Below are 23458 nucleotides of genomic sequence, written 5' to 3' on the forward strand. Positions count from 1 at the left end.
AATTGCCATCAAATTTTGTAAAAGCAAATATAATCTAGATGTGATTATTAATATTCAATCAACTTATTTTTTTTTACATGAATGATCTATTTGAAAAATACTAAATATTGAACGATTTCCATCATTGAAATAGATCCAAAATGACCCAATTATAGTTCTTGGACTAATGCTATCTATTAATTAACATCTCTTATGTTGTCTTTTGTAATACTAATATAAAATTGATGAATATAATGTCTAGATCAATAATTATCAAATTAGAATAAATTTGTATAAAAATTACTAATTTTATATTTTCATAAATTTAATTTTTCAAATATATAATTCCTTCACTAGCAAGGTTCTCGCACACTAGATCGAGTAAATCTTGGGTATAATGTTAGACTATCAATCAATTAAAATTTTCATAGTATGTTAATAAAAACTACACAATAGGGTAGGTGGGGATAAAAAAATGTCATCTAATTTTATTTAAATTTTTTTAGCAATGGATGAGATCGTATGTATAATAACCATTACAATTAAGGATTGATGTGAGTATAGTATCATATGATATACACATAAAATATTTATTATTCAAGTGGTCAGGGCTTAATTTGTTAAATTTATTATCTTAGTTTTAAGTCGTACTCTCTTCTTTTTTACATAACCATTAACTACAGGGGCATTTTAGAAAAATTCAAAATATGTGACACAAAAGTGTCAACACTATATTTTTTTTGAAAAATTATACTAGTAGTTTTAAGGAGAATTTATTAAAAAATTATTTTTCAAATATTTATATCTCAATTAATCAATAAGATGTTGTATTTCAATAAGCTATGCAAGTCGTACACATAATTTCATTTAATTGCTTGCTTAACATTCTTAATCATAGACTTAACACATAATTTCATTCAATTCATATCCTAACCATCTCTATTTACAATATCACAATAACATTTATTTTTTCAAAAATCAAATATGGCGACAATTTTGATATCATTATTAAATTAATCTATTAAGTCAAAAAATTCAAAATTAAAAATATTTCATATATTAAATATATCGATTACATATTAAAAGCCTAACAATCACCCATTACATGATCATCATCCAAACATATAATAAAAATTAATTTAGTAAATAAATAAATGTCTACAAGATTTATCAATTTTACATAATTTTATCTTTGGTGGGTAGAAATAATTTTTAAAAATTTAAAAATATTTTTTTAACATTTATTTTTGTCAAATTAGTTTATATTTTATTAAATTGACGATTTTGCTCTTGAAATTGAGCAATGGTATCTTCAATTGTCCTTATTTAGAACAAGATTCAAAATTTAGGATCAAATGTATCACAATTAAAAAGTCAAAAATTATAGTAACACAAATTCCAAACTATAGGAACTATTAGTGTAATTTGTCAATAAATATAAGTTGTTAGACCTAATAAATTAATACAATAACAATATATATAGTGAAATATAAATATATATATATATATATCTAATTACTATGTTATTATTGTTTTTTATTACGTAATAATTCTCTACATATTCTATATGAAGCCAGGAATCTACAATGCCTTCATTTGGCATTCTAATTTCGGGTTAAAATAGCCATAAAATGATAACATAAATTAAAAAATTAATAAAATAAAATGTCAAATTTAAATCATAATCATTTTATTTTTTCTCTCATAAAAGTCAAAAAAATCAAAAGCTCATCCCAAATGAGGGGTTGTTTGGTAAACATGTTGGGCTAAAAAATCACAAAAAGACAAAAGAAAGTCAAAAAATTACAAAAAGAGAAAAAAAAAATGCTATTCCAAAGCTAAAAAGCCAAAAAAATTAATCAAGAATACCATACAAACAAAAAAGTCCCAAATAAAAAAAATCAAAAAATTAACTAAAAAAATCATTGTCAAATTTAACCTAAGCTAAAATAATTAAAAAGCCAAAAAATTAAAATACCAACCCGCATTCCAAACGACCCTAATGACAACCAATTTTCTCACTTTTCCTAGTGGCTGTCATTATCAGAGTGTTTTTGTCATTAAAAAAAAAAATTAGTTGCGAAATCCATTTACGTCCAATTTTTAGTCTGATTGGATGGTGTAAGGGAGGGGCAAATTTAATTGTGTTGTACCAATGTTTTACATCAATAGAAAAAAATCTTGATAAAAAAATAAATAAGTTCAAGGGTTATTTGATAACATAATTTCACAATTAAATTGAATGTATTAAGTAATAATTAATTAAGTTTATTTGATAATTATAATTAATATCACTTAAAATTTTAACTGCCTCTTAAAATAAGTTAAAACTTAAGAAAATTTTAAATCTTATGAAACTTACTTAATTCTTACTAAATTTATAAATATTAAATATAAGTATAAATATATACTATTATAAACTTACTATGCAACTACCATCGCCACCACCACTACTACTGTTGCTGCTACTGCCGCCACTACCACCAACAGTACAATGATCACTATTGCTATTACTACCATTACTACCACGGCCATCATCATCATTCCTTCATCACCACTACCACTATCACCACCATCACAATATAAAAATTAAAATATATAATTTAAAAATAATAAATTTTAAATTTAATCTTATATATATGTCAAATAATTAATTTTTAGTTCAGTATTTAAATTTTTAACAAATAATTTTTTAACTTAATAAATTCAATATTCAATTTTTAATACTTAATTTTTAATTTATTATCCAATAGCACCTCAAATTATTTTAAGCATGTTCTTATGACAAAGCTCACTGCTGGAAAATTGACTTTTAGTGGCGTTTTAAAAATGCCGCTATAGATATCAAAAGCGTCGCTAATTGTTTTTGTGGCGTTTAGTACCAAACGTCGAAGATGCGGCCGTCGCTATAGCTTTATGACGCTTTAAAAGCGTCGCTATATTTTAAAAACGCCGCTGAATGTCCTGTCCTAACGGTATAATGACGTCACTATGACATTTAGCGACGTTTTGGAAACAGCGTCATAGACATTTATAAGTAGGGATATAGTGACGTTTAAAAAACGCCGCCATAGCCTTTTTCAACAGAGTACCCATCTAGCACAGTTCACCTTTCATTGACAAAAGGTTCTACCACACATCTCTGCATCTCATAGAACATTAGAGAAAATTGGCTTCCGAGTTTCCAAACTAATTTTTCTGCATATACCAAGCTAATATTTAACTGGCACTAGAATTTCTATGAAGTGTCCCAACATGGACATGAAAGAGTTGAAATTTAGCAGGCATCTTCAAATCTTAATTGCTTTTCAATCAGCAAGAAATCACTCTAAAAGTAAAATGATTTATAAAAGCAATTGTAAGTGAATCTATTCTTGCAGCATAGTTGGTACATTACTTTAATGAATGTAAAAATGACAATCATTTCAGATTCTTCTGAGACACATTTATTAATATCAATAAGATGTGATACATGTACAATTACAGAATATATCTAGACACAATATATTGGAAATCAGTGAGGATTTATTTACAAAGTCAGCAGGCTTGAAAACTCACGCAGAAAGCAGAGAAGACATCCATATTCCTAATGACACAATACCGATAGTAACAAGAGCTTGGCCCAGTTTATAAACAAAATTTTTTTCTGACGAGGCAAACTTTGCCAATCTGTCCTGCAAAAAGTCACAGCCAGGACCAAATTAGAAAGGTTAATATCAGTACAATAGATTAACACATTAGATTAGAATGGAAAACATTAGATTAAATTAACTTAATGCATACAAGTGCATTCCCCTAATCAACAATGACGATGCTGACATTATCTTGTGAACTTCGGTCCTGTAATATACACAAATCACAATTTAATTTTAAGTTACTAATTCTCCGTCCAGTTTAATTATTATTTCTACTATCAAACAAAGTTCTTATTTTGCTATTTTATAATTTAATATCATATAGAATTGACAGTTTATCCCACTTTTACATTAGGCCAAGGGTATTATATCCCATGATGATGAGTCTTTGATCTAATTTGGATTTTGATGAGTCTTCAATCCATCTTATTAATCTGATTGGTCACTGCCTTGATGATGATGATAAAAGACCCATTGCACATTTATCACATTTTCACCTTACTTTTGCTAAAAAAATAATGTGCATCATGCCCCTCAATGATGAATTTAAACATTAAATTCAATATACTTAAAGGTGATACCAAAAAGCTTCAATGTGCAAACAAAAGAAAACATAACATCATAAAAAAAATTACAAAAATCACCCCATTTCCATCCTGAGAGCAAGGGCTTTATAGCAAGGTAATAGTGCTTGGATTAAAAATTACAACAGCTTAAGTATAGTGCATTCACAGCATAAACACCCGATATTTAATGGTGCATTCACATCTTAACTGGCACAAATTATGGTGCATAATATGATTACCCCTAGAAAATTTGATTACTCCCAGTATTTTGTCTCAAAAATGCATTCCACACCCCTCAACTTTAAAACACTACAACCCCCCTTACTCTAGACTAAAGTGAATGTTATTTTCTCCATCCAATTGTTGGAATTACTTTTATACCCTTAAAAGTGATTGAAATATATTTGATGGTGCTCTGCAAATTTGCAAGACTGTTATTACTCTACCTAAATTCAATAAAAACCATGATTTGTTTGAGAAGGTAATGCTTGAACTCGCTCTCGACAAGGATAATCACAAGGGAAGGATGCCAATGCCACAGTCGAGTTCACTGTCTCAGGTTAACCCCCACCACACCTTACCGGTCCCACTCCGCAGCCCCTCTGCTATTTGAAGAACACAGCTCTTGAGGATTTTGCACTTCAACATCAAAGTCATACCAGCATAATTGCTGAGTAAATATGTCCCTCTAAAATTATTAATTTACCACAAAAATGAGCATGGGGAACTACATATATAGACGTTATCCATGAACTACTCATCAGATTCAAGAGGCCTTATTGAATCAGGTGAAAGGCACACCACAAAATCCATAGTCCAGGTACAGCGAGGGAGAAAATGGGAGGGTGAGATAAAAGATAAGAACAAAGGCATTAAATTTGAGTGAGAATCATTTCTTGTTGAGGCCATCTGTGTATTCACTTTAAACAGGAGTAGAGGGGATTTAAGGGTAGGTTTTTAAAGTTGAGGGGGATCACATCTATATATACAAACCATTTTATACATGTTCGGATGTTGCTTCTGTATCTATAGTATTAGTGTTTGCGATATATCCATCAATACATGATGGAATTTATCATCGATATCCACAGGCAAAATGTTACAACTCTTAAATCTCAATATATCACTCAATATATATATGTACACATTACAATATTTCATTCCATTATTAGACTGTTCCCATTTTAAAATTAACAGTTTATTAGATCTCTTTTTGTGTATTTTCAAGTGGGTAACACCAAGAATAATAATTTTTAGTACACTTTCAGTTCATACAGACAATTAATCTCCCAATTCCACATACATCTCCAAACACGTCCTTGAAACGAAGGCATTCTGAATTATAACAGACAAAACAAGAAGCAAATACCTGTGGTTATCCTGAACATCCTTTAGTTCCACCACACCATTTTGCTGTTCATCTTTGACCTTTGAAAGAGGAGAAAAGAACTGCAAAGGATGGTTTTTCATAACGGTAGATGGAAAGTAGAATGGAAACAAAAACTAAAGTTCTAAGGGAGAATAATATATAATAGATTATGGTCATTATAGTTGGCAAACATATAAAGGAAATAAGACATACTTTACAAAGGGCTCTATATTCCTTCTGAAGGCGCTTTACACATGCTTTCTCTGCCATCTAGCAGCTTCCAATGGTAAGAAAACAGCAGATCAATTCCCTAGTTTAAGTCCCTTGGTAGTCCCTTGATTTTGTAATATGTTGACTGGAAAACATAAGAGTCATTCTACAACTTGAGAATTAATGTGTGAACTAAAAATTTCTAGAGCAGAAAAATCAAGTCATGAATCTAATCAATACTTAAACAGGACAGATACTAAAAGGGATAATTTCTATTGCAAATTTCTTTGTAAAACTATATCTTGTATAATGAATTATATCTCCATTCTCACTAATTTTTTTTAAAAAACTTGCATCAAAATGCATCAATGGGCAAAAAGTACATGTCTTTTTGGCCCTAGACTCCTTGTTTTTTTATTATCCTGTGTTGCTTCCTCTCCACCACCTCCACCAGACCATCTATCAGAGTTCTTCATATCAAAATCTGAATACTAGAAGAATCAAGCCAAATATAAGCATGGTCAAACACATAGACAGTTCGAAGCTTTATTATCCAATTCAAAGAAATTAGAAAAATATTACTTCTTCTAGATCAGTTTTTCAGATAGAAAACTTATCGTAGTCCATCAAAAATTCCAAGTCCTTATTCATCCATCTTCTTTTGTTGAAATATGGTTATAGAAATACTCATATAATGAAGCCTTTTCGAAAAATTATGGTAGTCAATCAAAAATACTAATAGATGTTTTCTTTCCCTTCTCGTCCAAAAATTTCAAACAAATTTTTAAGGTCTCTTTCACACTTTCAGGACTTTAAAAATCATCCATTAACCAATGACATCAAGATCCATAACCCTCAAAACAATTTTAGGAGAAAGCCATTGCTACGCTATCACGCCTATGGGCTATTCCTTCAACTATACAAATGTGAACAAACTTTATGATCTCTTGGGCTTTCTAAACCACACTTCAAAATGAATGATGCAGCAAATTCTGCAAGTTTGTACTTTTAGAAGAAGCTTTAAGGGTAATGGTTAGTTTAAAAAGGAAATTTAAGCTCCTTTAAGCATAACCCCATCAACCTCCCATCTCCACCTAGATAAAATTAAATGTTTAAACCTTAATGCAGGTGATGGTAATCCTATGATTTAGGGATCTCATGCATATTTTATTTCCTCTCTCTGAAATTGACTTAAAGATTTCTTAAAGCTCCCCATCTTTAAAAAATAAAAATAAAGAAGGAAAAATGACAGTTTAAAGATGAGAGATCATTAGAAACAAGTGTGAGCACTTTTTGGGTTATGAAATTACATGCATTATTCCTTCACTAAAACAATATATACAGTTTTATCAGTTGCGACATGAAATGCCCATGGACTGAAATTCATGCACAACCACGCATTGTAATGCCATCCAAGAGAACCACCCAAGCAAAACAAAAAAATAGAACTTGCATTTCAAATATGTGATGGGAAAACTAAAACTGTGTTGATCTTGCATAAAAGCCCACAGCAAAAAATGCCAACAGCTATATTCTCATAACATTTCAAGTATTTGTACAACCAACATGTATTGCAAGTACTAGAGGAACTAATTTCAAAATTTGATACGGTGCTACAGAGCACATAACTAAGCATGTGGTATTTACAACTAAACATAAAATAATATTTTATGGTATTTATATACAACATTTAATTAAGCATGTGGTTCATCAGTTGTGAGCATCAACGGTGAAGCTCAAGAGTTAAGAGAAATTCTAAATCAGATAACCAAAATCTTTACCTTTAGAATCAAACCCAGAACTAAGTTTCTCAATCAAATTGGCACACTTCAGTAACTAATATATACTCTTGAGATGGCCGCGCAAGGTGCACGATCTCATGCCCATTGCTGGTGCCCATTTTTTTTAATATAAAAAAACCCATAATTTAAATAAATAAGGAACACAACTCTATTAAAATTGTTTTTTCATAACTGTTTGTTCTTATTATTACTAATATCTTAGTCGAATTCCTGACACAAGTTGGAAAAATATTAACAGTTTGATGCATATATAGAGGAAAGCGTTGAATTGTAGAAAATCACACACTTAATTCTAATATGAGAGTTCAACATAACCACACAAAAAACAAAAAAAATATATATAGATTCCTTTTTGGAAAGAAACCAAAAATCAAATAACATAAGCTGTTAGATTAACAAACAAATAAATACGAATCAGTAGGGTGAATGGGCATAGGGTCTAAATTTGTGTTCCCAGAAAATACTAATACCCTAGCAAATTATATATTAGTATACACGTTTTGAAACATGACACACTTCCATTCGACAACGGAAAATTTAGTGATCTCAAAAGTTTTATTTAGACCATTCTCTAAATGAAGAATGATCTGAATAAAAATGTAACAAATCTGATGCATAAGTTAAGAATATGCAACTCCGTAATTAGATGTCAAAAACTACTCTAGGTTCAAAATCACACAATCCATCCTATTGTGTTAATCACTAAAATTACACAAAATTAACAACCAGCAAGGTTCAAAAGTCGTACCAATTTCGACACCGAGGCCTTGCATCCCAGAGACAAGGACGTTAGAGGTGAAGAGCCACCTCATAGTCTCGCGTCCGTACGCAGCTAACTGTCTGCTGTGCAGATCTTCATCGATATCCATCGGATTCCCATTACCAAAAGCCATATCCGGCAATACTCTAATACTAGCGCTGCTTAGGTTACTACTACTACTATCGATAATGCTGCTATCACTCTTGTTACAGTCCTTGGGCATCGTATTAGCTTCGGTGGCTGTTGATTTTTCGGTGGAGGATTCCGATGAAGAGATGAAACAACCGACACTATGCTTCTTGAGCAAGTTTTCTCCGTCACTAGAGTCGCCTTCTTGAACAGGTCTCTTTCTAGGAAGCATAAAGTGCAACAAACTACTAAAATCCCCACAAAACCCCATCTATACGATCAAAAACAGAAATGAATTGAACAAATTAAGATCAAAACAGTGGTTATACACCAATCCAAAAGCGATCGGTGCTGTGACTACAAACCCTAACCCTAACCTCCTAAATAGTGTCATATTGAAATCGACTCGAGAGGAGAGTTGGGAAGAGAGGAAGATTGATCCAGAGAGAGAAAGGATGATTAAAAGAGAGGGATTAAAGAACTTACCGATTGGAGCTCTGGCGCGGAAAGGAATGGAATCTGAGAGAGAGAGATTGAGAGATTGACACAATAGTGTTTAGCTTTTGGTTTTGGCATTGATCGAACAGTGTTTTTACGTTTTTGACAGAATTTTTTTCAAGCGTGTTTTGTGGTCATTTGTAGAGAGAGAGTTCCATGTCAGGGATCAAGTTCCACCTGTTCATAGCTTCATCAAAAAATTCTCCATAGGTGAGTTCGCCATCTTCGTTTCGCCCACCAATCACATAGAACTTGTTGTCCATGTAACACCCTGAGAGAAAGACAGAGGGCGATGGCGATTTGCGGCGGTGGCGATGTGTGACGGATGTGAGCAACGGTGGTGAGGGACTTCGGTGAGCCAGAGAGAGTGGGCACCGATTGAGAGAAAGAACATAGAGAGGGAGAGGGCGGACCGAGACACAAAGAGCGAGATAGAGTCAAGGAGATTAGGGCTTTTTTTATTTAATTTTTTTTTCAGCTTTCATGGTATTAAACGACGTCGTTTTAAAATTGGTGACCAAATTTATTTGTCGCAAAAAAATTTCAATTCCTGCCCCACTAAAAATCAAATTTCCCTCCCAAACTTTTGGCGACCAAAAGACCACATTAATTGCAGAAAATGTACCTTCGCCGACAAACTATTTTAGTCGCCAAATCTCAATCAACGGCGACTAAAATATTAGTCGCTAAAAGTACAAATTTGGCGACTAATTTTTTTTGGTTGTTGAAAATAAGTTTTTGGCGACCAAATTTTTGGTCGCCAAAAAATATGTGACTTTCCGCGACCAAATTTGTAGTTGGTCGGCAAAAGTATACCACTTTCTGCGACCAACTCATTTTTTAGTCGCCAAAATATAACCTTCTGCGACCAATAATATTTGGTCGCCAAAAATAATGATCATTCGCGACTAATTAATATTTGGTCGCCAAATGTAATTTTTTTGTGACCAAAGTTTTTTTGATCGGTAAAAGTGGTCGTAAAATATGAGAATTCTTGTAGTGTGGCATCGCTAGAGATGAAGATGGGTTAGATATAGGGAGGATCTGTTAATTCAATTTTTTTTTGTAATATATATCTAATCTAATACTCCTATATTGAGTATGATTGTTGACAAAGTCTAGATTCTTCGTTGGACAATTTTGAATGAATTGTAGGGAGGTAGATTTTTCTATATATCTAATCATGCTCCTATATTGAGTATGATTGTGATTGGTCCTTTGCTTTTTTTCTTTTTTTCCTTTTCTTTTTTTTTTCTTTTTTTGTTTTTTTTTTTGTTTTTCTTTTTTGCACGTCCTTTTAATTTATTTTCTTTGATTTGATTATTCTTTTAATTTTTGGTGAGAGCAGCTTTAAGGGTGTGGTTTGAGATTATTATTTTTTTTTTGCCAAATCACAGATTGTACATGCTATTGCTCTTGTATACAGGTAGTCAAATTCTCAAGCATACATGTTGTTAAATTCTTTGGTCCTGTATTGTGTTATATTTTAGTTAAATTCTTTGGCCATATTATGCTATATTTTAGAATCAAAAAAATAAAAATAAATAAATAAAATGGTGTTTGTTGGAAAAACGCCTTTAAATGACATCATCATGACGTCATATGCTATTTTGTAACAGAAATGGTAGTAGGCGTCAAAATGCCACCTAATATTTTTAGCGACATTTTTTAAACGTTGTAAAGTTATTGTGACGGTTACATCAATGACAAAAATATTAAACGTTACTGTAATTGACAACGTTTTCCTGTAGTGAATGTTCTTTTGAGGACATTGGTGATTTGCTTTCTTTGTCACATGTTAGGAAGAAAACTAAACAACAGCATATTTCAACTGATTACATTTTTTTATTTGAAAAATTTTAGATAGGCTACAGCTTAAAGTTTTATTTTATATTTATTATAAAGATGTCCATGTCAGACTAAAATTTAGGTGTGGGGTAATGACCAAATCTCACATGATATACATTCACCTAGATTTTCAATTCACAATTAGGCCGTGCGATTCATGCATGACTGTGAATGATAGTCAATATAGTAAAGTAATAGATGGGTGATTTTATAATAAAAACCTAAACCTGTCATTTCAGACATTTTAAAAACTAAACTTTAAGAAAGATTTATGTCAATTTAACAATTTTATTAACCTCAAAGGAGGTTTAAATCATTTCAAAAATTAAAAAAAAAAAAAAAGTTTTTGCAATTCATTAAACTTTAAAAAAATTAATGTAACTTATCTTTAAAAATTTCATATTATTCTTGTATTAAGCACCATGCAAATCCCATATAGAAAAGGCAATGTTTCCGTCTTTAAATTATTATTATTATAATAATTGCGAGTAACTAGCTTTGAGACAATCACAAACATGACAGCTTAGTGGTTTTAAAACAATACTTCACATTATTTATAAGAAAATGGTATACAAACTTAAGGTGTGGTGAGGGGGTGGTCAGAGGTTCGACCTGATAGAGTAACGACGAACCCTTTTAGTTATAATCTAACTATATTAACATATTAACACTATATCTTTGTCAAAAAAAGAAAAAGTGAGATAATTGATGAATAATTAAAAAAGACATAAACAAAAAATTACCTTACATATTCTAATAGACTGCCATATTAATAAATTTTAAAAATCAATAGAATTTTTTAACAGTGTGCCACTTCTTTCCTAATAAAAAAAAAATCTTTTCTCGATCTAATAAAAAATAATAAATCTCATTATTTTAACTAATAAAAACCTAGTTAAGACATCCCATCAAAAGAATAATACGCACAAACAAAGAGTTTTGTCACGTTCTAAGCTCACTCACTCACATCGTCACTACGAATGCACCAAGGATCCTCTAGAGTGAAATTTTTCTAAAATTTCCTAGAGTGCTATATTGTGTGGTTGAGATTTACTGACAAGTCACATCAAAAAAATTGATGTGACTTGCCAGTAAATCTCAATCATACACTGCAACACTTTAGGAAACTTTAGAGAAAAATTACTCTAGAGGATCCTTGCTCCTACGAATGACCCCATCAAAACAATTAATTAATTAATTAATTAAACTCACCACTGTCCCTATAAATACTAACCTCAGCTTACTTGCTTGCTCACTCAAAATCTTTCAAAGCAAATCAAAGGTTAGAGTATGTAACTAATCTCTCTCTCTCTCTCTCTCTCTCTCTCTCTTATCAGTCAGTCAGCTTTTATATTTTGGCTTTAGTATACTGTCGGCCTTTTTTTTATCAATTGATTTATTGTTTGTTTTTTTAACGTGAGAACTCAAAACACATGTGTACCTTTTTTATTTCCCTTTTTGGATTAATTTTTGTTGTTATTCTCTGCAAATGCATTCATACTTTTAATTAATTAAAACGTCATTTTAATTTGATTAGGTCTTGGGAATGAGTTCAAGAATGTTCTTTTGCTTTGAGAAGGTACTCTCGATGTCAGATGCTACCAAAACCATCTTGGAGGTACCTCGTTCCGCAACTAATTTACCAGAAGAAAGCAAAGAAGTGATGGTTGTAAAGGATCAAACTGGAAGGAAATGGAAGTTTGAGGTGGCGATAAAGGATGATGAGAAGCAAAAAAGGTTGCAAGGCGAATGGAGCCAGTTTACTAAGGCTCATGGTCTCATGAAAGGTGTTATTGTCAAGTTTTATTTCAATCCCAATGAAAATTTATATTACGTGGAATTGAAAGGCCAACTGCTCAGGTCGGGTTTGAATTTCTTTTTCTTTTTGTCTTTATAGAAACTATTATTAATTTTTAAAAAATTTTGAACTTCAACTAAAAGTATTTTATTAAAATTTTAAAAATTTTATAAAGAAAAAAAATTTGAGCTGAAAGTATAAAGATAAGCTTGAAACATGAGTAAAATTGTTAGAGGGGTTAATTGACTTGAGGGGGTAGGGCCGGATATATAAGCCGACAATATAAATGATTGAAGTAGAAACAAGAAGCGCAGCGGAAGCAGAAGGGGCCCGAGGCCGCCGCCCGGCTTCTGCTTCCGACGGTGACGCCGCTGACGAAGTGCAAGCTGAGGCTGTTGAAGCTGGAGCGAATCAAGGACTATCTTTTGATGGAAGAAGAGTTCGTGACCAATCAGGAGAGATTGAAGCCCCAAGAGGAGAAGACTGAGGAGGATCGATCTAAGGTCGACGATCTGCGGGGCTCGCCGATGAGCGTTGGCAATCTCGAGGAGCTGATCGATGAGAATCACGCCATCGTGTCGTCGTCGGTGGGTCCGGAGTACTATGTCGGGATTTTTTCCGGAGTACTCTCTCTCTCTCTCTCTCTCTCTCTCTCTCTCTCTCTCTCTCTCTCTCTCTCTCTCTAAATTATTCTACATATTCTCCTTTCTTATCATCTACTACCTCTCTGTGAATGAGGCTACTACTACTTGTTTCTAAGTTAGAAAGTGGGTAATTTTGTAATATCAAATCTACCACGTCAATTGGTTTATATGTTTGCTCTATCTCTTTCACTCTAAACTCATATTGTCTTTTCTTTTCTTTTCTTTTTTGTTCGGATGAGTTTATGTTATTTTATGCACATATACAATACATTCAATTCTTTTTTTCTTTTTTTCTTTTTTTTTAAGAACATATATTTTGATTCATCATCACATCGTCTAATTTGTTCAGTGGTTGGAGAACTACTTCCAGAATAAGCTTTGAGAAGAAGGTTACTTGCTCTAAGAGAGCGCCGTATGAAGGTTTACGCATTCAGACTTCAAGAAGGCTAAAGATAAGGTCATGTTCAAGAAGAAAGAGGGGGTGCCAGAAGGACTCTATATGTGAAAAGACTCTGTTCTCTATGGATATGGGCATTTGTTTTGCTTGCTTTTAGACTTCCATTTCTGTGCTTCTATACTGTTGAATATTTAGCTATGAGATATATTGCCATCTCATGTGGGATGATGTGCATGTGCATCCAGAAAACAAAGTGTGCAATCCAAAGTGCAAGAGGTGCAACCAGAAAACACCTTTGGGAAGATAACATAGCAGTGGATGAATAAGCTTTGAGAAGAAGCTCTCCGAAGAAGATTTAACCGACATGAATATACCACTGATTCATGAGAACAACCAGCCCGTCATGGTTGTGTGGGATCAAAAAGATATGCAGTGGAGGTTTCAGATAGCAATAGGTGGTGATAATGGTAATAAAAAGATGTTGAATCGCGAAAAATGGATTCAATTTGTACCTCGTAATGAACTGGAGGCAGGAGAAACACTGAAGCTTCGTTACTCTCTCACTGAAGGAACATATTCTGCCGAATGTGAAGGCCCTAACCGCATCCCGACTCGTCAGTTCCTTTGATACGATGAAGAACTAAATGAGGGACCTGCAACAACAAGTTTCTTTCTCGTTTCAGTGAATGTGCTTGCAATAGATTTTGTTTCTGTGCCTGGTAACCTGTTATTATATATATATATATATATATATATATCAGTGGATGTGCTTGCAATAGATTTTGTTTCGTTTGTATTATCATATCATGTGTCACCTCCAGATTTGCTAAGCTACGTTTCCTTTGTTTTATTGATATTTGTATGATTTGTATTTTCATTTCATCAATAAAACGATTTTTTTACTTATAAAAAATATATCATATCATGTGCGTTTTACATTAAAGAAATGATAAATGAATGTCGTTGTGCAAAGCAAAGTGACCTTTTTTTTTTTTTTTTTCTTTTCCATTCTCTCCTTGCATATAATAATGAATTAGTGGAAAAACCAAACCATGCACAACAGAAGGGGACCCACTCGAGTAAGAATAAATTTAGTGTAGCTATCCGCAGTCTTATTTCAATGACTGTTGGTTTGAGAATATGTTATTTTATTAATTTTTTTAATTTTTTAAAAAAATTTATATAAAAAATGAAAAGAATATTGTGACAATTTATGTTTGAGAATATTTTTTAACTAAAATATTTAACTCTCAATCTTTATAAATTATTACAAAATAATTTTCTCAATGATTAAAAGCAAAAAGTGTAAAGAGTTTGGTGTCTGTGTGAGGGTGCAAAGCATTTGTTCTTGGGAAAAGTTAGAGATCATGAAATATAATTATTTTTTAAATTTTTAGAAAAAGCATAACCCTCACTTCTCGTTAGTTTAAAAAATTAGTGTTCTCTCTCTCTCTCTCTCTCTCTCTCTCTTTGCAAAATAGTATTTGTTTTGTAAAAATTATCATTTTTATTGTAAACAAAGATTTGTTCAATCCATCAATTTAGTCTGCATCCATTCGTCAAACTCACTCAATAGATTTCGAAACAATGAATTCAATCGGGTGCTGGACAGCACCCCATTAGTGGCCTTGCCATTATTGTGGGATAATAATTATATAAAAAAAATAAATAATAAAAAAACAACTCTTAGAACTATTGATAATTTTGAAAAAAAAAAAAGTGTAAAAAATGTATTGAAATATGTAAATTTTTTGAATTTTTACAGCACTTATTGACCCTTTTTAAAACTATCATTAGGACCCATAATTTAAAATTATAAAATAAGTCAAAAAATATAAATGTGATTACATGTGTACCTAATTACACATTTAAATATTTAAAATAAATAAATAAATAAGAACATTCCCTTCAATTATTTGATGAACACGTGATAAAGCAAATCATGTGACATAATAGTAGACAACACAAAATTAATGATATTGAATAGTCCAACACACAACATGACAAATATGAAGCACTTGCAAGAAGAAAAAAAAGAAAATTGTGTTTGGCTAAGTGACACAAAATAGGGCCAGCCAAAGAGTAAAAGTTTTTTTATTTTTTAAAAACAAAGAGTGCAAAGGTGGTTTGACATTTCACAAATTTTGTGGTTGTAAAGACATGTGTCATGTGATTACGAAAGGGTCACGTCGAAACGTCGAACTGAATTGTTGGTGTCATATTATCTCTATAAAAAATTATTTAAAAAATAAGATACACTTATAAATTTGAAAAGATATTATTTTAATTAAAAAAATATAACGTAAATAAAAAATATTATTTTCACACTTTTTATTTATACACTTTGTATATTAAAAAATATAAAAAAATCCAAATATATTGATTTTTTATACTAAATATTATAGTAATTTATAATCAATATTAATTTTAATCATAATGTATATCATATAATATATTTATATTCAAAAGACAGGTGAAAGAAAACAACAAACGGAAACAAACAAAATCTAAACTCTACGGACCAGTACTATTAGCAGTTACAAACCCCCAAAAAAGAACATTCGAAAGTAAGGTTATTTATTTATTTATTTTATTTTCGTCGCAACTTTTTTGACTCTATATATGTCTTTGTTTTCTGAGCTTGCACTTTGCTTTTTTAAAGCATTTGCATTCTCTTTCTTTTAAGTCGGTTGCATGTAGGGCTGGGCATAGGGTCATCCGAACCGCCCAAACTGCCCTACCAGATCCGAACCGCGCATGTATGGGCGGTTTCGCAAACACATTAGGGTAGGGTGCGGTTTGGATTTTATGTAAATTTCGGGTTGCGGGCGGGTTGCGGGTTTGACCCGCACCCGCCCAACTCGCCCGCATAAAACTCTTTTTTTTTTTTTTTAATCTGATCTGACCGTTCAAAATTACCTCTTTTTTGCCCCTTTAAATCTGATCGTCCAAAACAAAGAAAACCCTAACCTAATCAAACCCACTCACTCATCACTCATCATCAGAACTGTATCTATCTATCTCCTCTGTTCCTCTCGGTCTCTCTCTCACTCTCACTCGCGATTTTCATCTGTGCACTCACTCAGCGATCGAATCTCTCTCTCACAAGATCGACCGATCGATCGACCTCATCGCACACAGGTAAAGCCCCTCTCTCTGATCTCTGTCTATGTTTCTCTCTCCCCGATCTTTGGTTTTTTTTCGAACATATGAGATCTGTCTCTCTCTGACTCTGATCTGTGTCCTTCACTATCTCATCTCCCTCACTATCTCATCTCAGTCTCTTACTCTCTGGTTTTGCATCCACACCGATCGGCTCTCTCTCACAGGTAAGCCTTTCTCTCTCTCTCTCTCTCTCTCTCTCTCTCTCTCTCTCGCCCCGATCTCTGTCTGTGTTTGTTTGTTTGGAATGTATAATCTTTGATTTAATTTTGGATTTAAGCAACAGATTTTTTATTTTAATCTGTCTGTGTTGAATTTGTATAGATCTGTCTATGTTGATTTAAATCTGTCTGTGTTGAATCTGTATTGAATTTGTATAGATCTGTCTGTGTTGGATCTGTATTGAATTCGTATAGAAGCATGGTTTACACTTTTGGAATTCATAGATCTGTTTGCAACTTCATAGATCTGTTTGGAATTCAATCTGTTATTAAAAATAATTTTGTTTTTTGGAATTAATTTTTGATTAAATCTGTTGAATTTTAGGGAATTTTAAATCTGTCTGTTTTTAGGGAATTTTAGTCAAAAACTGAATTTTAATAAAAAATGACTAAAAGTGCATTTTAGCCTATAAATGCCTACCAAGTTGTATTTTAAAGTGCATTTTAGTAGTCATAATGCTGATATTGTGGACAAGTTTTTATCCTTAAAGTGCATGTAAATACATGGCCATTTTAAGTTTCTGTGATCACTTTTTTTTATATGTAATACATAAATTATGATGATGATTTCAACTCCTGTAATGTCTTTCTTCCAGAAGGTGAACTTTTCCAGATTTGCTAAGCTACGTTTCCTTTGTTTCGTTTGTATTATCATATCATGTGTCATCTCCAGATTTGCTAAGCTACGTTTCCTTTGTTTTATTGATATTTGTATGATTTGTATTTTCATTTCATCAATAAAACGGTTTTTTTACTTATAAAAAATATATCATATCATGTGTGTTTTACATTAAAGAAATGATAAATGAATGTCGTTGTGCAAAGCAAAGTGACCTTTTTTTTTTCTTTTCTTTTCCTTTCTCTCCTTGCATATAATAATGAATTAGTGGAAAAACCAAACCATGCACAACAGAAGGGGACCCACTCGAGTAAGAATAAATTTAGTGTAGCTATCCGCAGTCTTATTTCAATGACGTTTGGTTTGAGAATATGTTATTTTATTAATTTTTTTAATTTTTTATAAAAATTTATATAAAAAAATGAAAAGAATATTGTGACAATTTATAGTAATTTTTTAACTGAAATATTTAACTCTCAATCTTTATAAATTATTACAAAATAATTTTCTCAATGATTAAAAGCAAAAAGTGTAAAGAGTTTGGTGTCTGTGTGAGGGTGCAAAGCATTTATTTTTGAGAAAAGTTAGAGATCATGAAAATTTTGTCATGAAAATGATCATGAAAAATTTATGATCCTTGAATTACCTTGATTAGTGTGTGGTGTTTTATTCTAAATGTAATCTAAGGGTCACGAAACTTTCATGATTATTTTCATGAAAGGTTTTTTTTGATATCTAACATTGCTGTTTGTTTTTCTAAAGAGTCATGATTTAAGGTTGACTTATGTCTGTTTTATAGGAATCTTAAAGATGCCATTTTTGTCATAGTTGTCTTCCTTCATTTTTTCTTTTATTTTTTATTTTTTTTGTCATGTATATATCAATATTTTTTCACAAATATAATTATTTTTTAATTTTTTAGAAAAAGCATAACCCTCACTTCTCATTAGTTTAAAAAATTAGTGTTTTTTTTTTCTCTCTCTCTCTCTTTGCAAAATAGTATTTGTTTTGTAAAAATTATCATTTTTATTGTAAACAAAGATTTGTTCAATCCATCAATTTAGTCTGCATCCATTCGTCAATTCGTCAAACTCATTCAATAGATTTCGAAACAATGAATTCAATCGGGTGCTGGACAGCAACCCATTAGTGGCCTTGCCATTATTGTGGGATAATAATTATATAAAAATAAATAAATAATAAAAAAAACAACTCTTAGAACTATTGATAATTTTGAAAAAAAAAAGTGTAAAAAGTGTATTGAAATATGTAAATTTTTTGAATTTTTACAGCACTTATTGACCCTTTTTAAAACTATCATTAGGACCCATAATTTAAAATTATAAAATAAGTCAAAAAAATATAAATGTGATTACATGTGTACCTAATTACACATTTAAATATTTAAAATAAATAAATAAATAAATAAGAACATTCCCTTCAATTATTTGATGAACACGTGATAAAGCAAATCATGTGACATAATAGCAGATAACACAAAATTAATGATATTGAATAGTCCAACACACAACATGACAAATATGAAGCACTTGCAAGAAGAAAAAAAGAAAATTGTGTTTGGCTAAGTGACACAAAATAGGGCCAGCCAAAGAGTAAAAGTTTTTTTATTTTTTAAAAACAAAAAGAGTGCAAAGGTGGTTTGACATTTCACAAATTTTGTGGTTGTAAAGACATGTGTCATGTGATTACGAAAGGGTCACGTCGAAACGTCGAACTGAATTGTTGGTGTCATATTATCTCTATAAAAAATTATTTAAAAAATAAGATACACTTATAAATTTAAAAAGATATTATTTTAATTAAAAAAATATAACGTAAATAAAAAATATTATTTTCATACTTTTTATTTATACATTTTGTATATTAAAAAATATAAAAAAATCCAAATATATTGATTTTTTATACTAAATATTATAATAATTTATAATCAATATTAATTTTAATCATAATGTATATCATATAATATATTTATATTCAAAAGACAGGTGAAAGAAAACAACAATCGGAAACAAAAAAAATCTAAATTCTACGGACCAGTACTATTAGCAGTTACAAACCCCCAAAAAAGAACATTCGAAAGTAAGGTTATTTATTTATTTATTTTATTTTCGTCGCAACTTTTTTGACTCTATATATGTCTTTGTTTTCTGAGCTTGCACTTTGCTTTTTTGAAGCATTTGCATTCTCTTCCTTTTAAGTCGGTTGCATGTAGGGCTGGGCATAGGGTCATCCGAACCGTCCAAACCGCCCTACCAGATCCGAACCGCGCATGTATGGGCGGTTTCGCAAACACATTAGGGTAGGGTGCGGTTTGGATTTTATGTAAATTTCGGGTTGCGGGCGGGTTGCGGGTTTGACCCGCACCCGCCCAACCCGCCCGCATAAAACTCTTTTTTTTTTTTTTTTTTAATCTGATATGACCGTTCAAAATTACCTCTTTTTTGCCCCTTTAAATCTGATCGTCCAAAACAAAGAAAACCCTAACCTAATCAAACCCACTCACTCATCACTCATCATCAGAACTGTATCTATCTATCTCCTCTCTTCCTCTCGGTCTCTCTCTCACTCTCACTCGCGATTTTCATCTGTGCACTCACTCAGCGATCGAATCTCTCTCTCATAAGATCTACCGATCGATCGACCTCATCGCACACAGGTAAATCCCCTCTCTATGATCTCTGTCTATGTTTCTCTCTCCCCGATCTTTGGTTTTTTTTCGAACATATGAGATCTGTCTCTCTCTGACTCTGATCTGTGTCCCTCACTATCTCATCTCCCTCACTCTCTCATCTCAGTCTCTTACTCTCTGGTTTTGCATCCACACCGATCGGCTCTCTCTCACAGGTAAGCCTCTCTCTCTCTCTCTCTCTCTCTCTCTCTCTCTCTCTCTCTCTCTCGCCCCGATCTCTGTCTGTGTTTGTTTGTTTGGAATGTATAATCTTTGATTTAATTTTGGATTTAAGCAACAGATTTTTTGATTTAAATCTGTCTGTGTTGAATTTGTATAGATCTGTCTGTGTTGATTTAAATCTGTCTGTGTTGAATCTGTATTGAATTTGTATAGATCTGTCTGTGTTGGATTTGTATTGAATTCGTATAGAAGCATGGTTTACACTTTTGGAATTCATAGATCTGTTTGCAACTTCATAGATCTGTTTGGAATTCAATCTGTTATTAAAAATAATTTTGTTTTTTGGAATTAATTTTTGATTAAATCTGTTGAATTTTAGGGAATTTTAAATCTGTCTGTTTTTAGGGAATTTTAGTCAAAAACTGAATTTTAATAAAAAATGACTAAAAGTGCATTTTAGCCTATAAATGCCTACCAAGTTGTATTTTAAAGTGCATTTTAGTAGTCATAATGCTGATATTGTGGACAAGTTTTCATCCTTAAAGTGCATGTAAATACATGGCCATTTTAAGTTTCTGCGATCACTTTTTTTTATATGTAATACATAAATTATGATGATGATTCCAACTCCTGTAATGTCTTTCTTCCAGAAGGTGAACTTTTCCCTTTTAATGCATTGCAGTTGCAGAACTGCACAGCCTGTTTGAATTTAATATGATATCCAGATTGCCTAATTATATACCTTCAACTTTTCAAAAGTCTTCTTGATAGTTTGTGTTATGTGCAAGGAAGAAGAGTTAATCCAGTCTTCTTGATAGTTTGTGTTTGTGTTTGTTTAGGGAATTTTTGATTAAATCTGTTGAATTAATCTGTTTGATTGAATTAAAATTGAATCCTTGACTGTTTTTGTAATCCAGTTTAAATGGAGGATAGTATTCAATCTCCCGCAATCAATCTTGTACCTTCGGAATCCTCTAATTCTCAAATGAATCCCCTCTTAGTTGAACCCGAACATGAACCTGAACCTAAGCCTCCTAGACCCCCAAAGAGAAAGAGTGAGGGTGGAGGGGGGAGAGCACCATCCACAGTTTGGGATCATTTTGACAAGGTTGTAGGGACCGATGGGAAGCGTAGAGCCGTATGTAAATATTGTAAGAAAGAGTATATGGCTGACTCTAGACTTTATGGGACTAGCAATTTAAGGAGTCATACACCCAATTGTAAAGAATATCCAAATAGGGATACAGATGGTCAACAAACATTAAATCTTAAACCGAAACAAAATGAAGAGGGTGTTGAGGTTGTAGCAACAATTTTTAATTTTGATACTTGTAAAAGGGCTCTTGCGGAGATGGTTGTCATTGATGAGTTACCATTTAGATTTGTGGAGGGTGTTGGGTTTAGAAGATTTTGTAATGTCATGCAACCCAAATTCACACCAATTCCCTCTCGTCAAACCATATCTAGAGAAGTGCTCAACATATTCAAGAATGAAAGGGATAAGTTAAAGAAGGCCATGAAGGGTCGTAGAATTTGCTTTACTACGGACACTTGGACATCTATTCAAAATTTGTGTTACATGTGTTTGACTGCTCATTTCATTGATGATAACTGGAAACTTCAAAAAAGAATCATAAATTTTCAACAAGTTGAGGATCACAAAGGAGAAACATTTGGTCGAAAAAATTGAGTCGTGTTTAATTGAGTGGAACATTGATAGCATATTCACCTTAACAGTTGATAATGCTAGTTCAAATAATCTTACCATTCAATATTTGAAAACGATAACCAAAGATTGGAAGGGGACTATTTTGCAACATGAGTTTATTCATATGCGTTGTTGTGCACATATTCTTAATCTCGTTGTGAGTGATGGGTTGAAAGAAATGGATGATTCTATTGCCAACATTAGACTTGCGGTGAGATATGTGAGGTCTTCTCCTTATAGGCATGATGTTTTTAAGAAGTGTGCGGCCACACTCAAACTTGATTCAAAAGCTCTTGTATGCCTAGATGTACCAACTAGGTGAAACTCTACCTATTTGATGTTAGAGGCCGCCGAAAAGTATGAAAAGGCTTTTAACCGATTAAAGTTAGTAGATTCCAACTTTGAACCTTATTTTAAGGATGTTGATGGTGGCATAAGAAGAAGTCCGAATGAGTTGGATTGGAAAAAGTGTAGAATTTTTTTGAGGTTTCTAAAATTATTTTATGTTGCAACCAAGAAATTTTCGGGGTCTCTCTTTGTTACTTCCAATGCTTTTTACAAAGAGATGTTTGTTATTGAAAGCAAAATTAACCAATTAAGGATGATATTTTGAGCACAATGGCAAAGACTATGAAGCTAAAGTTTAGCAAGTATTGGGGAGATGGAAGCAAAATCAATTTGTTGTTGTATGTTGCGGTGGTTCTTGATCCTACCAAAAAAATGACATACTTGGAGTTTTGTTTTTCCAATTTGTTTCTTGGAGATAATAGGAAGGTGGAAGAGATGGTAGACAAGGTTAAGAGTTGCTTGAGTCGTTTGTATAGCCATTATGTCACATTTTATCCTTCAAATGAGAAATTTCCAAGTGTGAGTGAAGTTGTGAATATGGTGGAAGATGATGATGATGATGATCCCTATTCTTTAGTTGACTCCCAATTTAATTCCTATTTGGAGGGGCGATGCACTAGTGGATCTAAGTTGGAATTGGAACAATATTTATCCGAGGTTGAATATTTTGCAAAGAATCAAACATTTGAGATTTTAGATTATTGGAAGTTGAATGCAACCAAATATAGGGTGTTATCACAACTTGCTAGGGATGTGTTGGCCATGCCTATTTCTACCGTTGCATCGGAGTCGGCTTTTAGTACGGGAGGACGTATTCTTGACCCATTTCGTAGTTCACTCTCGCCTTCTATGGGTTGAAGCTCTTGTATGTACTCAAAATTGGTTTCGAAGCA

The 23458-nt window shown here is 32.1% G+C and overlaps 3 protein-coding genes across 4 annotated transcripts; 2 read left to right on the plus strand and 1 right to left on the minus strand.

The window, feature by feature from the left end:
* Window positions 1-5702: 5702 nt before the first annotated feature.
* LOC145796587 (uncharacterized) lies at window positions 5703-9274 on the minus strand. Of its 2 annotated transcripts, none has more exons than XM_082881801.1 (3): window positions 8937-9274; window positions 8310-8721; window positions 5703-5925 (listed from the first exon to the last, which is right to left on the minus strand). In XM_082881801.1, exons 1-3 carry the CDS (start codon window positions 9024-9026, stop codon window positions 5921-5923), a joined length of 507 nt encoding a protein of 168 aa, XP_082737927.1. In that variant the 5' UTR covers window positions 9027-9274; the 3' UTR covers window positions 5703-5920. The 2 variants fall into 2 exon arrangements, with proteins under 2 accessions (XP_082737927.1, XP_082737926.1); XM_082881800.1 differs by having other exon boundaries at window positions 5705-5904; window positions 8937-9269.
* Window positions 9275-12322: 3048 nt separating this feature from the next.
* Window positions 12323-14295, plus strand: LOC145796588 (uncharacterized). The gene is made up of 3 exons (XM_082881802.1): window positions 12323-12656; window positions 13588-13627; window positions 13976-14295. The coding sequence occupies exons 1-3, from the start codon at window positions 12343-12345 to the stop codon at window positions 14261-14263; spliced, it is 642 nt and encodes a 213-aa protein (XP_082737928.1). The 5' UTR covers window positions 12323-12342; the 3' UTR covers window positions 14264-14295.
* Window positions 14296-21431: 7136 nt separating this feature from the next.
* Window positions 21432-22199, plus strand: LOC145797834 (zinc finger BED domain-containing protein RICESLEEPER 2-like). Its single transcript, XM_082885264.1, has one exon. The coding sequence runs from the start codon at window positions 21432-21434 to the stop codon at window positions 22197-22199; it is 768 nt and encodes a 255-aa protein (XP_082741390.1).
* The last annotated feature ends 1259 nt before the right edge of the window (window positions 22200-23458 follow it).

This window comes from Camellia sinensis, chromosome 8 (genome assembly GCF_055761805.1).
Source record: "Camellia sinensis isolate YWXY chromosome 8, ASM5576180v1, whole genome shotgun sequence".
Taxonomy (NCBI): domain Eukaryota; kingdom Viridiplantae; phylum Streptophyta; class Magnoliopsida; order Ericales; family Theaceae; genus Camellia; species Camellia sinensis.

Bases quoted from the DNA above. Each gene is read 5' to 3' on its own strand.
- LOC145796588 (XM_082881802.1), top strand. From the start codon at position 12,343: ATGAGTTCAAGAATGTTCTTTTGCTTTGAGAAGGTACTCTCGATGTCA. The intron at 12,657-13,587 runs GTCGGGTTTGAA...TAATTTGTTCAG, and splicing joins TTGAAAGGCCAACTGCTCAG to TGGTTGGAGAACTACTTCCA. The intron at 13,628-13,975 runs GTTACTTGCTCT...TTTGAGAAGAAG, and splicing joins GAATAAGCTTTGAGAAGAAG to CTCTCCGAAGAAGATTTAAC.
- LOC145796587 (XM_082881800.1), bottom strand. From the start codon at position 9,026: ATGCCAAAACCAAAAGCTAAACACTATTGTGTCAATCTCTCAATCTCT. The intron at 8,722-8,936 runs GTAAGTTCTTTA...TTGATCGTATAG, and splicing joins CCGCGCCAGAGCTCCAATCG to ATGGGGTTTTGTGGGGATTT. The intron at 5,905-8,309 runs GTACGACTTTTG...TATGTTTTCCAG, and splicing joins AGGCCTCGGTGTCGAAATTG to TCAACATATTACAAAATCAA.
- LOC145797834 (XM_082885264.1), top strand. From the start codon at position 21,432: ATGGAGGATAGTATTCAATCTCCCGCAATCAATCTTGTACCTTCGGAA.